Source organism: Zonotrichia albicollis, chromosome 3, assembly GCF_047830755.1.
Source record: "Zonotrichia albicollis isolate bZonAlb1 chromosome 3, bZonAlb1.hap1, whole genome shotgun sequence".
NCBI lineage: Eukaryota > Metazoa > Chordata > Aves > Passeriformes > Passerellidae > Zonotrichia > Zonotrichia albicollis.
In genome coordinates this window covers 118,350,585-118,366,225 of record NC_133821.1, presented here as the reverse complement: position 1 = coordinate 118,366,225, position 15,641 = coordinate 118,350,585, and the positions used below count along the sequence as shown (strand labels likewise).

Genomic DNA, 15,641 nt, shown 5'->3' with positions numbered 1-15,641 from the left:
TAAAGGAATATTAAATTTAAATTACTGTATTATAACTTACTGAAGTAAAAGCAACTTAATTTCTTACAATATATTCCATACATGTGATCTCTTCAGGATTTTTAATCGGAAAACTTTACTGTAGAGTTTTTTTCTGAACTGTCCTTGTTTTTATTTCTTTCCAGTATCAACATGCTCAAGTTACCTGAATATCCAAGCAAAGAAATCCTGAAAGACAGGCTTTTTGTGGCATTGCACTGTGGAAGCTATGGTTACACAATGGCATAATGAAGTCTAGAAAACCTATCTGACTGCTAATGTGCAATTCTGAGTGGCAGAAGTAATTTTGGAAACTGTCAATAGAAAAGCAACTTAGATGCTGCAGCCCATTGCGGGGCTGGGTTTCAGAACAGCACCATCAGCATTTCCTCCATTATTGTGTTGTCAAGGTAGCTCTCATACCATCATAACAAACCTCTCAGTATGCTGTATTTTCATTTTTTTCTAAATTACAGGTCTGTATGGAAATCAGTTTACATACTTTTCATTATTACTTCAATCTGAGAAAAGTTTGTCAGAATCTCCACAGTTTACATTTGATTTCCAACTCTGTGGTTAAATGACATTTGCATCATTGCAGTTTACCTTGCACTCAGATGGAATACTGCAAATGAAAAGAGTTGTACTTTATGCCTTGTTGCATGTGAAAGTGCCATTTATTTTTGCAGATCACTACAGAAAGTTCAATTGGAATATTGTACAGTAAGACAGAGCTGATGTATTTTCCATTTCTTTGCATAGTAACAGAAAGAAAATTTTATAACTTTTTAGTATTCTAATGTATATAATATGTAAAGATTAGACTGTTATGACTGGAAAAACCCAACAGATTGAGTTTATCTAGTTTATATTAGAATTTACACTATATTCTACTAAATATTTAAAGTATTTGTGACTTTATAGTCAACTTGCAGTTCAGAATTTGTAAATACTGTTTAAGATCTAAATCCATTGTTTGAATGCCTTTACTCTTTCCTTGATATAATTGTATGTTCAAAAGGTATTAATTAAATTTTAATATTTTAACCAGAATCTGAATGTGACAAATTTGTGTGTCTCTGTGGGCAGATTATTCTTTTTTCTACCAGGATTTTATTAATCTTTCTATAATTTAAATTGCCTTGGAACCAGTATTTGAGGAGTCGTTGTCCAAGTGTATGGATAGACATAAAAAAATGCACAAGGAAGTAAATTGAGCTTATGAGGGTAACTGACAAAACTGTGATTCTTAGAATCTCATGTCAAAAATGTATATAGAAGTATTTATTGCTGTTTTTTTCAGATTATTTATTGCTGGTTTTTTTCAGGTTTTATTCATTTTAATCTAAAGCATACATAACCTCTCTGGGGGAGTGAGAGAGAAATCCATGGACCATCTTGCCACAGTAATTTTCCTCTGGACTAAACTTTATACGTGAACTTATTAGCTTCATTTCCTTTTTGGTTCTGTTTGTGCACATGTTGTGTAAATGTTGGTTTAAATTCTGAGTCTGTGGCTGCCACATGAGGAGAATACCAGTTTTAGGTAGTGGAAAGAGCAGACATTTCCAGCAGAACAGTCCAGGGAAAGCTGCTTGGCTGTTGCTTTCAGGAAAGGGAATGAAATCTTGAAATGAGATGACTAAAAAAAAAGTGCAATTGAAAAAAACCCTGAAAATTTGGAAATAGAATGACTACAACCAAATTAACTGAGACGAAATGAGGGGCTGTGAAAAGGACCAAAAATTGCCAAAATTACTCCAATTAAAATCCTGAAATGAGGGAAAATAGGTAAACAAACAGAGAGTAGAAGAAACTAAAGAAATGAAATGTTGAGGAAAAAAAGGAAAAAAAAATCCAAAATCAAGTGAAAGCAATAGAAGTGAATGGGATGACAAGAAGTGCAGGGAAATGGACCAAAGCTTGCCCAATGAATCCTCATTGTAGTCACAAAGATTTCATTCCCTTTCCTGAAAGAAAATAGGGAGATGCTGTTCTTCTCTGGCATGCTTGAGGAAGCTTAGGCTATTTGAATAGGTTAGATGTTTGAGAATATGTGGGGTTTTCACATTTAATCTCAGTTGCTTTGGATCCTTCAGTTTAGCAAAAGTACTTGGCTTTCTTGCACAGCTGGGCTGTGCTTGGTTCCCTGGTTCTCTTGCTTATTTTATTATGTGCTTCTGCAAGGTACATTGATAAGAGGACAGTGTTTTGAGCAGTATGTGGTGTTTGTCAGGCATTGGGTATTTGTTTTTTTTATGTAAACTAGGATTTTTGTCTTTATCTAAGGTTTTACTGTAAATAATGTTGTTTGTTAACTGCTATGCAATCTGTGGTTTTTTTTTCCCCTTTCACATATTTTATTTACAATAATATACAGCAGTTTCCAGGAAGCCAAAACATTCCATGCTCCTGCAGTGTTCAAAATAAGTCATACTGCAAGGCTGAATGAAGACAAAAAAGAATTTTTCTTTTTTTCACGTCTGTATTATACTGTAGGTGACAACAAGCTGAGTTTGGTCTCAAACAGTTCACCTGGCATGCTTGGCAGCTGGCTTTGAAATGTAAGGGAGAGCAGAATTTTAATGCTCTCAACAGTTTCCTAGGACACATCTCCCTGTTACAGCCTCACAATGGTAAAGCAAATTTTTCTTGTTGCCTCTGTGCCCCATGTTAGTCATGTCCCTTATGATGCATCTTGTAGGATTTCTTGTAATGTTTGCACTACTTACCCCCCCTAAGACATTAGAATGAAATTCTTCCAAAATCCTCCTGTAATAAAAAAGCATGAAGTAAATATGTAGATAAAGGGAAGAGAGCTGTTGATGCTGGACTCTTGGTATAATATCTGCCTTTTTATTGCTTGTTTTGAGCAGGGTTTTTTCCTGCTGAAACTGAACAGTCCTGTTGACTGCAGCTGACCATGTGAAGTTAGCTGGATTTAATTACTGCATTGAAAGACTGATTTTTAGGACACCTGTGCCCTATTAGCAACAGGGTATGAAAAGCCTGTTGAGAAACTATAACTTAATATAGCTTATAGTTTAGAATGGTTAATTGGTTTATATTTGTTCTCCCACTGTGCCAGAACAAGGCAGGGTGAGTGTTTTATCTTGGAAAGAACAGAGCAGATGTCTTGTCAGATCATAGATCATGAGTGCCCATTAGCTTTTATTATCTTTATGAAATGCTAGATAGCAAAGCCTAGTTTTTGATGCTTGAAAATGTATTGTGCATCTAATGTTGCAAAACCATTAAAACCATAAACTGTGAAATGCAGCTTAATGACTTCTACTGTATGTTCCATAGTCAAATAAGATGGAAAATGGAATGAGAGGAAGATGGTGGTTGGCCTGAATTTTCCAGATACTTGGAGACTTTCACATGCGCAGCAGAAAAAAATTTTAGGATCACCTGTGCTTTAGAAATTATGGTTAAATCAGTAGTTTATGCAGCTATTACTGAGAATTTTTAGCATGTCTGTAGAAGAGCATTTGTCTAGTTAAGAAGTAAAATCAGTGAAATACTGAACTGATGCTAAGAACCAAAGCTTTAAATCAACTAGATTAAACCTCCTCAGGGATTCTTGAGTTGTAAAGATAAGTGATTTTCAAGTCAGAACATCTGTTTTTATCCAGACTTACTATAGACAAGAGACAAGATAGACAAGAGACTGTGATACATGTTTTATAGACACACTTGTCAATTCAACAGCATTTTACACTCTAAGGGCACTAACAGAGTTGGTGTACTTCTGTGGGGCTAGCTGTTGTTTAGAGGCAGTAGGAATCACACCACATAAAGAAACCTAGTGTCAGGTTACTGACTTAGTCTTAGGTAAATTACTGGCTAGTTTCATTTGAAAATAGCTCTGTGCAGTTAGGTGGATTGAAACATTCTAATTGTGTGTGTAAAGCAGCATTTCTAGTTTCAGTTTTAAAAATCTGCATGTAATTCAAACTAATAAAATATATTAATCAAGATGGAATTTAGATAGACTACACCTTTAGTTTGGGTTTGACAATGGCATTATGGCCTGTCTTTCCATAAATGGTACATAATTTAGTTGGAGAACATTGTTTTTGAAACGCTCACTTAATATGTTTGAAATGCTACAAATTGGGCTCCAAACACCACTAAGAAGGGCTGCAGCGGTCCACTGAAATATTTCCTCTGAAATCAATGTCATTTGTGTGTCAAACATTTGTGTTAAAAAGTCTTTCATTGGAAACACTTTGGTCTCCTTATTTTATTAAGTACTTTATATTGATAGATTTTCTCTTATATCAGAGCCCTCCCAGATTTTTTCCTTATCTTTTTCTCTAAATGCAACGTATAACCATTGGTAGGAATAGCAAATAACATCCCTAAATTTGTGTCAGGTTTTTCTTATATGAAATTGTTTAAAAAAATAAAATATGCTAATATGATTGAAAACTAATGCCAAAAGAGCAGAAGTTGATCAGGAGTACAAACACCATGAAGGGAAGTGTCCCTGAGCTCACTGTTTGCAGCTGCATATACTTGCTGCATTAAATGTTTGTGACATTCTGTGCCAAGAGTTCAACTATTCAGTTTCATACAACGCCAAGTGATTCATTGGGATTATTAGGATACTCCTGGGATGGCTTTGCCATACTGATTGCCTCTGACATACCAGTTTGCTTAGATTAAAAAGCAATTGTTGCTGTCTAGTCAGATTTATAACCCCTGGTAAAAGGAAACTGAACCCTAGTGCTGTCCAGTATATAAAAACACCTTCAGTCTACAAATTACATGGATTGGAAAGAAAACTGAATACTTGCAGAATGATACTAGTTAACATGCATAGGACAAAGATTTCACAGGTATCTAATAGACAGCTTTTCTGTGCTGGTAAGTTTATTCTGATGTATTTAGATCAATGTGTAAGCACTATTTTAGATTAATTCTTCTAATTGCTGTCTTTATTTCTACAAAGTGATGCAGCTATTGATTGGTATTTGGATGCCCGTGGATGTTAGGAGAGCATGGCTTTTTGGGGTATGTCAGCTAAAAATGAGATTGCACTATGGGGAATCTAAATTTTGTGTTACATTAGGTCTGGAGAGGTGGCTTGGAGACAACTACCGGGCTTTACCCCTGATTTGTGGGACATATTAGGGATGCTCTTAGGTGTGGGACCATAAGCAAGAAAAAAGAGGAAATAAATGGTAGGAGTTCATTTCTAAAAGTGAGTAGTATCTTCAGGAAAGAGGTGAGTCGTGTTCTGAGTATGAATGTGGAATAACAGGGGTGTTTTGAGAGCACATGTCATTCAACTGGCAGATGGGAAAAGTGCCTGGGCCTCGTAGAAATATGATCCTTTTTTCTTCCCTGCCTGGTCTGAAGGCTGCAGTTTGCTGCCACTGAGATTGGGAAGACTGGAGGGATGCTGGAGCATGGTGGATTTTCTTTATGTTTAATGCTAGCTCAGAATGAGCTTACTGCTGATTTGTCATTCTGGTATATTCCCCCCACTCCGTGCCTTAAGGTAGATTTTTTGGCAGTGCTTGCTAAAGTGAGTTAAGGTTCTGCTGAAAGGGCACCACTTCAAATTTTATGTGAGAAGGGGCTCCCTTCTGTGCAGGTGAGATGCTCCCCATTAAGCACAGTGGCATGAATAACTGCTGAAATGTGTCTCCAGTTTAGGAAAATTCTAAATATAAACTCCATGGGCAGGATATGTAGAAGTTAATAGTCATATCTGTGCTTTTGGTCCTTAGCACCTTGACATCATTTTGAAATGCACTTTATTTATGTTGTGTGTTTGTTTTGGAAATAGTCTCTGTGTGTCTTTGTTGAGGTTGTGGTTCTTTGTGGAAGTGTTTTTATTTTTAGCATATTTAGAATTTCCATCTTCATTATTGACTGGATCTTAGACCAGGCAAATGTATTTTCAGTCTTTGCTATTTATTAGAGTTTCTGTGAATTGTGTGACAATCTCCTGTGTCTTCACTGGTAACACTACCAGAGGAATGGACTGAAATAATACAAATGTATGAGTGAACAACTGTTATAAACTTTAATGTGATGCTATGCTTTCTATAAAGTGCATTAATTCTTTGGTTTAAAATGTCTAAAAGTCCAGCAGTGTGTAATTGCAGCTCATAGCAATGTGCACTCTGTGTGTGTAAATCCCTGAAGAAAATGTTTTTCTTACTTTTACAGACAAAAAAAAAAAAAAAGAAAAAAAAAAAGAAAAAAATGCCCTTGACCATATCTTGCCCTGCTGGCCTGTAGGTTTTGTTTCTGCTTGTCTCTCTGTCTTGTTTCCAGTACCAAACTTCTCAGTTACTCAGTCTTGACTGGTTTGATGTGAGTTCACCAGGGGCTTTTGCTCTTCATGCATCTTTGTAGTTATCAGACAGCAAAGTTCAATGGACAGGCAGATGACAGGGAGGCTGCTGTGGCTCGTGTTTGGTGTCTGCAGCTGGCACTGACCCCCTTTGTCACCTCGTGACCCCCTTCGTGTGTCTGCACAGAGGCTGTGCTATTGCAGTTAGACTGAAAACTTCTGAGGGACGGGGACAGCCTCTGTGTGTCTGTGTGACACTGTGCAGAGCAGATGAGTTTGGCAGGGATATGTGGAGGTATCCAGACATGCTGTCTGTGGTTTTAACCAGGGTTTAGTTCTGTTCTGTTCTTTAGGGACTGTCCTTGAGTGGGGTCTCAGGAGTGTACTTGCTCTTCTGTCTCACCCATCCTGCTGAGCCCTTCTGGCAGCTGGAGCAAACTGGAGCAGATGGCTGTCATAAACTTGTGCTTAGGAAACCTCGGTATCTTAAAAATGCTATTTAGTGTTCACCAGTTACAAATTTTGAAAATGGTAACAGAAGAGCTTCGTATCAACGCAATTCTCTCCAAGGCTTGCTTCTGCTTCAGTGTCTCATCCTCCCCAATCACCATGACTGTATGCTTGGTGAAGTGTGGGTAAATATGTTCATTCCTGTGGTGTGTCTGGAAAGCAGTCATGTCTGAAACCAGAGAAATGCTGGGGATGCTCCATCCAAGGGTGACTCAGGTGCTTTACCTTGCCCTAGAAGCACCATCTTCTCAAGAGCCTTCATAGCCTTGATGCTGGAGGCTTTTATACCCAGACACTGATGGTCTGAATGGAGACGTGCTTTTGATAAGGTGGGAAATCCCCGTGGTTTAATGCTGATTCCTTAACTTTCAGATAAATAAGGATCTAAGTGTTGCTTTCTGGTTTGTGACAAAGTTGAAAAGTTGCTTTTAAGCAGTAGGAGTTACCCTATGGCAAGTCTTATTTTCTCATTAAAGCAGAAGTGAATTTAATTTTCAGAAGCCTTGATGGTAAGTGTCATGCTCCTCTTACTTGTGTCTGTTTCTGTATCCATTCAACATCACCTGGCTACTTCTGTCCCAAGACTAACCACCTAAATTTGAACCCAACCCAAAAGTCCATCTTGTGTCAATCCTTTTTCTTTATATATGCACAACCTCTCACTAGCGCTATCTGTGCTTAGAGTCTGCAAATTTTTTCTGTTATATAGAGAATCTAATCTAATCTGAACCTTCAATATGTATTTGCAATGAATATGATTTTTGGTTGTGGAGAGAGAGAATGTAAGAAAATAAAGATAGTGCATAGGTAGTCTCTCACCTGAAGAGTTGCAGCTGTACTAATCACCAAAGATTAGGAACAGGCCTGCCTTTAACAGGCCACAGCTGTGACCAATAAGAAGAAGAGTGCTACAAAAGAGTGGGTTAGCTGGTTGGGGAGAGAGTTGAAGTTTGTTGGCTGTGCTGTGAAAAAGGAGTCAGTGCTGTGAGGAGTTGCACGAGAGAAATCACCCAGAAGGTATGGTACATGAAATAAGATGACAACATTTGGTTTAATAAAATAAAGCCCGCTGCACTTGTATCTTTTTAAGATGAGAAGTTATATACCTGAAAAAACTTTGGGTCTGTGTTTGAAATAGGTGGCACTTAAAGAAAAAGCTCAATATTTTGGGGAGCAAGGATGGGGAGTTCCATGATTTTTCTAGAAATGTGCTGGTCTCTTCATCCAGAGTGCTGTCCTCCAGCTCTACAGAGATACTACTTTTTAAAAAAATACCTTATTTTTCCTATGACTGTGGAATATTAGATCTTTCAATTTTGTGCAATTATATTTCCCTTCAGACAAATCAAACTTCACAGCATCAGGAAGGCTTCTGAGCAGGCTGGAAGGCAGGATAGAAAGCTGTAAACCAGCAAAGAGTCTGCAGGGTCTGAAGGTCTCTAATTTCGAAGGTGACACATAGTTATGTGGTGATTTATGCCAAGCAACTACTCCTAACATCCCTCAAAAAAGGACTGCCAAGTATTTAAAGTATTTCCATTGATTTTTCTGCCTTAGGACAGCTATTTACTCTGATCCTGGGCCATAAAGCTGTGCTAGTTCAGTATGTCTGAACCTGCTTAAGTTAGGGAACTTAATTATTTTGACATTTTTATCTGATTTCAATCTTTTTAGGATACCAGGTCTTCCAGCTGCCAAAGGCCAAACTAAATGTGGTATATCCTGTTCATCAGACCCACGTAAATTGGTGGGTAAGGAAAGGTCTTTATTCAGAAACCTTTGCTGAAATTCCAAAGGCTTTTCACTTTTGAGCAAAAGTATCATTTTTATCAATGACTTGTTTAAGAAAATGGTCTCTTGCTTGTAAATTGGCAAAAGTTGCTGGAATTGGAGGATCTTACAATGTGCCCCTAATGAAAAGTATTTAATTCAGAGTTAATTAGTCCAATTCTTCTTTCCTCTAATGAATTTCGTGTTATGTCTGCCTTTTTTTCTGTCTGTCAGCTGTCTATGGGAGGTGTGAATTTGACCTCTGAATAATATGCCTTGAAATTTCCTCCCATTTTTGATTTCTTTTTATTGCCAAACTGCTAAATTTATGTTCTGAGCAGTGGTTTATCTAAATCTTTACTGAATTCAGGTAATACCAATGAGGACACTTACCTTTAAGGAGTCTTTTACTCTCTTTAGATTCTCTCTCTCCAGGTGTAAGACCACCTTGAAATATCAAAGTTAACATCTGCCCTACACTATGTGTTTTCATATGTAGTCTTGAGTAGTTCTTAAAATTCTGAATTTTGGAGGAGCATGTGTTTCTGCTTATGTTGTCCTAAGACCATATTTCCTCTTTATTGCTGGATCTCAGTTGTGGCAGGAAAAGACTCTGATCAGCAGTCTCCAGAGAAAACATCAATGTCTAGATAAGGCATTTCTTCTGCTACTTGTCACAGGGTACTGAGGGCACACTGGGGAAGTTTCCACGGAAATGTGGAAGGTTGAATGCATCATCTCTTTGTTTCAGAGCTGGGGCTGCAAGCATCACTCAAATGTGTCAGCAAAACAGCTTTACTTAAAAGAGGATAAGATGAATGTCTTGAGGGAGATGCCTGATGGGCAGACCAAGGGGCTATAAAAACTGCTGAGGCCCCTTTGGGTGCATTGCCATGAGCAGGCTCCTTTCATTTCTGATTATTTGCAGAAACTGCAGGAGGGCTGCTGCAATGCTCACCTGAGGCTTGCCATCTCTGGGATCTGCTCCACCTTTCTCTCCAACCTTGGTGTCCACAGCTGCTCTTCTCTTTCTGTTGCCTCTTCTTTTCTCTCTCTCCTTCCTCTCTCATCTTTCCCTGTTTTTCTGTGCAAGGGAGAGTTATCCTTCTATTTATTGCAAAGAAAGCAGGTCAAAAAGAAAGAGCTCTGTGTTGTGGAAACACTTTAGCTATATTTTTTACTCTGCATCAAATCTTATTTAGTTCCTGGCATCAGAAAAAGCAGCAATCTGAGATGTGCTCCACCATAGCCTCCCCAGCTGGCTCCTATTGCTTGTTTTGTGTGTGGATGAGGCTGTTCTCCCTGCACATGCCTGTGCCAGCCTTGAAAAATGTTAACCATGAATCTCCCTTTAGCTTTCACAGCTACTTCCAGGTTTCTGATTATTAGGACAGATGCTTTAAAGGTTGACACATATTAGAAAATGCAGTGAGGAAGATCATGGTGGTGTTGGAGGAGACTCTGAGACCCTTGTCACAGGTAAAAACAGAAAAGTTTAATAGAAGTCAACTCTGAGCAGTTAATGAAGGTCAGCTAAAATTAACTTGAGGCAGCAGTCACTTTAAAATGCTTCTTGCTCCAATCCTGCTGTGTTCTTGGTGGTATTCAATACTTAACCATGTGTCCCAGCTGAACTTAAAAGGTAACATTTTTAAGACCCCTAAAGGTAACACCTTAAAAGGCCCCACAGCCTCTCCCAAAGAAACAGCTTTGTGGTAGGTGTTCTGACTTTCATTTCTGTGAGAAAAATCTAATTTCTACAGAGGAAGGATGCATATGGAAGGATGCTTCCATAGAAAGCATAGGTGGTTTTTTTTTTTTTTTGGTTTGATGTTCTTGTGTTTATTTTTTTAATGTAAATTTCACCTAAGTGAAATTGAATCCATCTTACCTCAAACCTGATAAGTCAAGGTGATTCCTTGAGCTACCTGGATTTTGGTTTAACTGCACAGCTGATATGAATTGAGTGGTGATGCCCTGGCCCTGTGGTCTGAACACTCTGCCTGATGCAAGCCCTCACGTGCTGATGTGTGAGATTTTCTGTATTTACTGCTGTGTGACCATGCAGGCAGTACTTCTGAGCCAAGCACTGGCCAGTGCTGCTTGGGGCACTGGGTGAGATGGGAATGGTCAGCAGTAGATAAGATTCAGATAAGCCACTGGGACAGATCTATCTAAACCTTACAGAGACTGTGGGACTCTTCTTGGAAAGCAAAGGCCATAAATTTATTGATGCTGCAGTTACATTCTGGCGCCTCCTACCACCACCCATCCAGCAACTCTATTACTGGCAATAAAATTATTTTGTCACCTATGGTTAGTAATTTTTACTTAAACATAGTAAATTTAATGCAGAGATATTTACTTACTGTAAATTTGTCTCCCATGAAACAAAGGGGCACTAACTTTGCAGACTTATGTAAAGGGTATCTGTTTCTGTTAAAAATAATGGAAACTGCAGGTTAGGATATCTTGTAGAGTAAGTGTATAAACTAAGAATCAATAAGTGTTTTATTAGTGTCTGGAGATTGTTTGGCTATAAAGGATTAAAAAAATCCAATTGCTGTAAAAAGATAAAAACGTTAACCATCTGCTTCGCTTTCATTTAAAATTTTGTGTTTAATTTCGTCTTTGTAGGTAACAAATTTCTGTTATTTTGCTATAATGTTTGAGCTTGGAAGAAAGTGGCTTTAAATTATGGCTTTTATTTATTCAAAGGTATTGTTGCCATCATAGGTTTTATGGTTCCTATTAGAAGTTTGAAAAATATTTCTTGCTACGCTGAAAGAGAACAAAATTCAATTTAGAAGTATAATTTCCTACCACTAAGACACTCCATAACCAGGAAGAGATTAATAGAGCCTTATGACAGAGACTTGATTTAAAGCAGGAGATTAACACTGCTTTATCAGCCCATACCACAAGTGAATTAGCTCAAGAAATCTGTTTGATGTTGCTGAGTTGTCTGTTAGAAAAAGATCTCTGGATATTTATTGGATCACTGCTGACTACTTGCTATAGGTTTGTCTATCTGGTAACACAGGAACAAACTTCTCACCAGCCATGCTTATTTTACAGTGGCATGTTTTATGTTATTCTTTGTTATCCCACAGGAAGCTGGAGTGCTTTGGAGGTTAGCTATTGGCTCAGGGGGATAATCTCTAATAAACTAACTTAAAATTATCAAACAGAATTACAGTGTTGTTCTGAATTCATGGATATTGAGGACAAAAAAAAAAAGCTTAAGCTGTGTTTTAATTAGAAAGGTTCTTTCCCTACACTTGTTGTAAATCTTTTTTTTTATCAGCAAAAGAAGCCTCATTTCCTGTCCTCCATATAGAAGTGTTTATCTTTGGAGCACATTGAAGGTGTTCAGAAGCTGGGCCTGACAGACTGGTAGATGTACTGATGTACACAGCTAGCAGAGGGAGCTGGGAGCTGATGTGCCAGGCCTGCAGCTGATTGCTGATCCAGGCTGGCATTCCAGCTTCTGGTATATCAGCACCAAATGAGGGAAAAAAAAAATAAAAGTCTGTGGCACTCAATCCATTTCTGTCACTTGGCAGCTGTGCTCTGTATCTGAAGATACTGACACCAAATTAACTGGTAGTCCTTAAGATCCTGTATGTTTTATTTGGAGTAAAGGAAAAATCTTGCCAGGTGCATAAATAAATATAATGTATGTGCCTGTGTGTATGCACAAGATATGCATGTATACACACAAATACTTTTTCCTCCAGTACCTTTCAATTCTCTTGGAAAAATGTCTGAAGCAGCTGTTCTTGTAAGTTCAGCTAGTCCAAAATGAGGTCTGCATGATTTTGTGTAACTTTTGTTTTTTTTATTTATCCTAGATTTGTAGCATCCAAGGTCTTATTTCTAAAGCTCTTTCTTCTAATAGTTTTTTGCCATGCTGACTATACAAATAAGTCTGCAGAATTGCCCTTCTAACATATAGATTGGATGATTGCCACAATGATATGATCTTAACACCAAGCTTGTGTTTGTTGCCCACAATAAGGTAATATAAGAGGTACATTTTCAAATAATGCACTGCAGAGGTAAAAGCAAAGAGTAGCATTTTGCTTGCACTAGATACGCAATGTCAAATTCTTAAAAAATGCCTTTTCTAGGTATCTCAAATGTTTCTTTGATGCACATAAGAATTAACGAGCCAGGTAAGGTGTGTAAATTTTACTGGTGTGCATATCTGCGTTTCATAAAGCCAAAAGAGTGTCCTCAGGGTGTGCAGACAGAAGTGTGGGTGGGAAACAACTTGAAACTTGTTTGTGAGACTTGTCTGAGGGAAGAGGGAAGGTGAAAGCCCTCTCTGCATCCAGGCAGCAGCTGTGGGCTTTGCCCCATGCCTGCAGATGGGCATGAAGTTCTGCTCGTCACAGTGAAGTACCAAACCAATATCATAATCTGCAGCTCAGGGTTGGGACAGCAGCTGGTTAAAAGGGCCTGACTCAGATAGCAGTAGAAGAGAGATAAAAAAGGCTAGGAAAGAATTGCTGAGTGTAAGCAAATGATCAGAGACATAAGACCTGAACAATAAAGGACAGGTACCTGAGAAAATATTGTCCTTATTTGTTTTCACTTTAGGATTGCTCCAAACTTTTTGATTCACTTCAGCAAAGGCTTCAGCTACCTGCATAAGCTTGTTTGAAGTAGGTCACAGTCTCTGAATGCTGCAAGGAGCAGGTGACAGCTATCCTGACAAGGTTCCCACATCTGTTTCTCTTGGTGAACTCACAGAGCCCCAGAGCTCACACAGAGCTGGGTTTACCCCCATGCAAAGGGCAAAGAGGCAAAGCCATATTACCCCAGGGAAGTTGCAGTCAGTGGAGGTGTTACCTTGTGAACTCCTGAGGTTTCCTCTGTGCTGTTTCCAGGGGATCCCTTCCCCTGTGTGCCGTCCAGGAGAGCGGTCGCCATCTGGCCCAAAGTGTTTGTAAAGTTCATTGCTGCAATAAATGTCACTCTGCAGGAACACAAACAGGCCGGTGCTCTACTGCAGTACTGGAGTGTTCACACCAGTGTGCCAAGGACTTGGAATTTATTAATGCCAGTAAAATTAAATTGGGTATTTTTCCAGCAGAAATTGCCTTGGCAGAACACTGGCTGTGATGCTGTCGGGGACACCTCTGACTTGCTATGGTGCCCATTGAGCCATTTTTCTGCTTGTAGGCAGAATCAAGAAACTGTCTGCTTTATATTAGTTTCAATCTGAATGTAGAGGTCTATGCCTCTTTGTCTTTTTGTTGTCTTTTGACTTCTTGTATTGGAGGCCACAAGATATGTGGGGTTTTCTCAGGAGTTAACTATTTGTGAACTATTAAAATACATTTCCAGAAAGACTGTTGGCAAAGAGAACTGAAGATCTGGAGATTCCACCTTTTTCTTTACAAATGTGTTTTAATAGTTAGTGGACACACTGCATTAAAATCTTGCATATAATACATGTAATACAACTTAGATATAACTTAAATATAACTTAAATTTACTTGGCTTCAACTGATGTTGGTGGTTTGACCATTCAATTAAACATTCCTTCTGTAAGTTGTGCTTTCCATGCCCATGGCACTTGGACACCATGGCCAAAATCTTTCTTGCTTCTCGTTAATTCTTGAGACTTCTAAATAATTTGAACTCTGTGCTCAGTACTGTGGAATACTATTTAATACTGGTGATTTGTATCAGTTTCCAAGTTTCCAATTGTACATCCCTTCCTATCTGTCTCATAACAGTCTCCTCAGACTTTATTTCACAATTTGCAGTTTATCTGGGTTTGGTTTTTTTTTGTTTTTAGTTTTCAGATTATGGACATGGGAGTATCTGATTGAATTTATGCAATCCATATATAGGAAGCTTCTAACTTACTATTCAAATTTTTAAATAGCCAAGAACTGTGGTAGCATTGATATGAATATAGATAAACAGAAATTCCAATGAGAAGCATGAAAGGAGGACAATCTATTTACTTATTTTCTCTAAAGCCAGACTCTCGAGTGTTTGTGAAAGTACATACACAACATGCAGAAAAGATGGAGGGAATTTGAAGTCCACATGCAGCTGCAGACCTATGTCACTGGAATAGCAGAAATGTGCTGAGGTGTGGCTTGCATGGCTGGGTCTAGTAAAGGGCTCTGCAGCTAGTGATAGGCTGGGAGAGGGATGCTGAACTGAGTTAGGAGCAACTGAAGTCAACAGGGCAAACACCAGACTGTGGAATCACATAGGCTGCATCCAAGGGTGCCAGGCATTGGCTGATAAAATTGCAAAATCCCTCTCTATCATCTTGGAAATATGGTGACTGTCAGGAACAGGGCAAAGGCATACACCTTTTAAATGCCATTTTAATGACAAGTCCTCCCTACTTTTGGCCTATCAAATCTGGGGAATTTTCTGGGGAATCTGGGGAACTTTTGACCTATCAGCCTAACCTCAGTTCTCAGGAAAGTTATGGAGTTTGTCTTCCTGGAAGCCATGTCCAAGCATGTGAAGGATGGGAAGATGACTGGGAGCAGCCAGCATGGATTTACCATGGGCAAATCGTGCCTGGCCAGTCTGTCATGCTTGTGTGGTGGCAAGTAGATGAAGGGATTGTGTTGGGGGGTGTTTATGCTTTAGCTCCATTCTGTGAGGTGCAAGAGGGAAAGAATGGCAGAGACCAGAGGCTAGCTGCAGCAAGGGAAATTCCAAGTAGATATTAGAAATTTTGTGTTCACCACAAGGGTGGCCAAGCACTGTAAGAGCCTGGCCAGAGAGGTTTAGGTGTGTCTGTTATTGCAGACATTCAGAGCTAGAACGTGGCTATGAACAGCCTGGTGCAAATGATGTACTTGGAAAAGGAGATCAAACTACCTGATATTTTGAGATCCTTTTCATGCATACCTGGGATTTGAGAAAGACATAGGTCTCTGTTTTGCCTATCTGATGGTAGCATCTCAAATGCAGATCTCCCTCTTTCCAAGTGACTGTCCTAACTAGTAGAAATGATGACATTTTCTTCATGAGAAATGTT

The 15,641-nt window shown here is 38.8% G+C and overlaps 1 protein-coding gene across 3 annotated transcripts in view; it reads left to right on the top strand.

Annotated features, from left to right (window-relative positions):
• The window catches only part of LOC141728634 (E3 ubiquitin-protein ligase HACE1-like), a 28,203-nt gene extending 27,117 nt beyond the window's left edge, over positions 1 to 1,086 (top strand). The window contains exon 14 of one of the 3 annotated variants that reach the window (XM_074538581.1): positions 165 to 1,086. In XM_074538581.1, the coding sequence (XP_074394682.1) occupies positions 165 to 188 (24 nt within the window). In that variant the 3' untranslated portion in view covers positions 189 to 1,086. The remainder of the gene's footprint in view (positions 1 to 164) is intronic. The other 2 variants (XM_074538579.1, XM_074538580.1) reach the window with 2 other exon arrangements.
• The last annotated feature ends 14,555 nt before the right edge of the window (positions 1,087 to 15,641 follow it).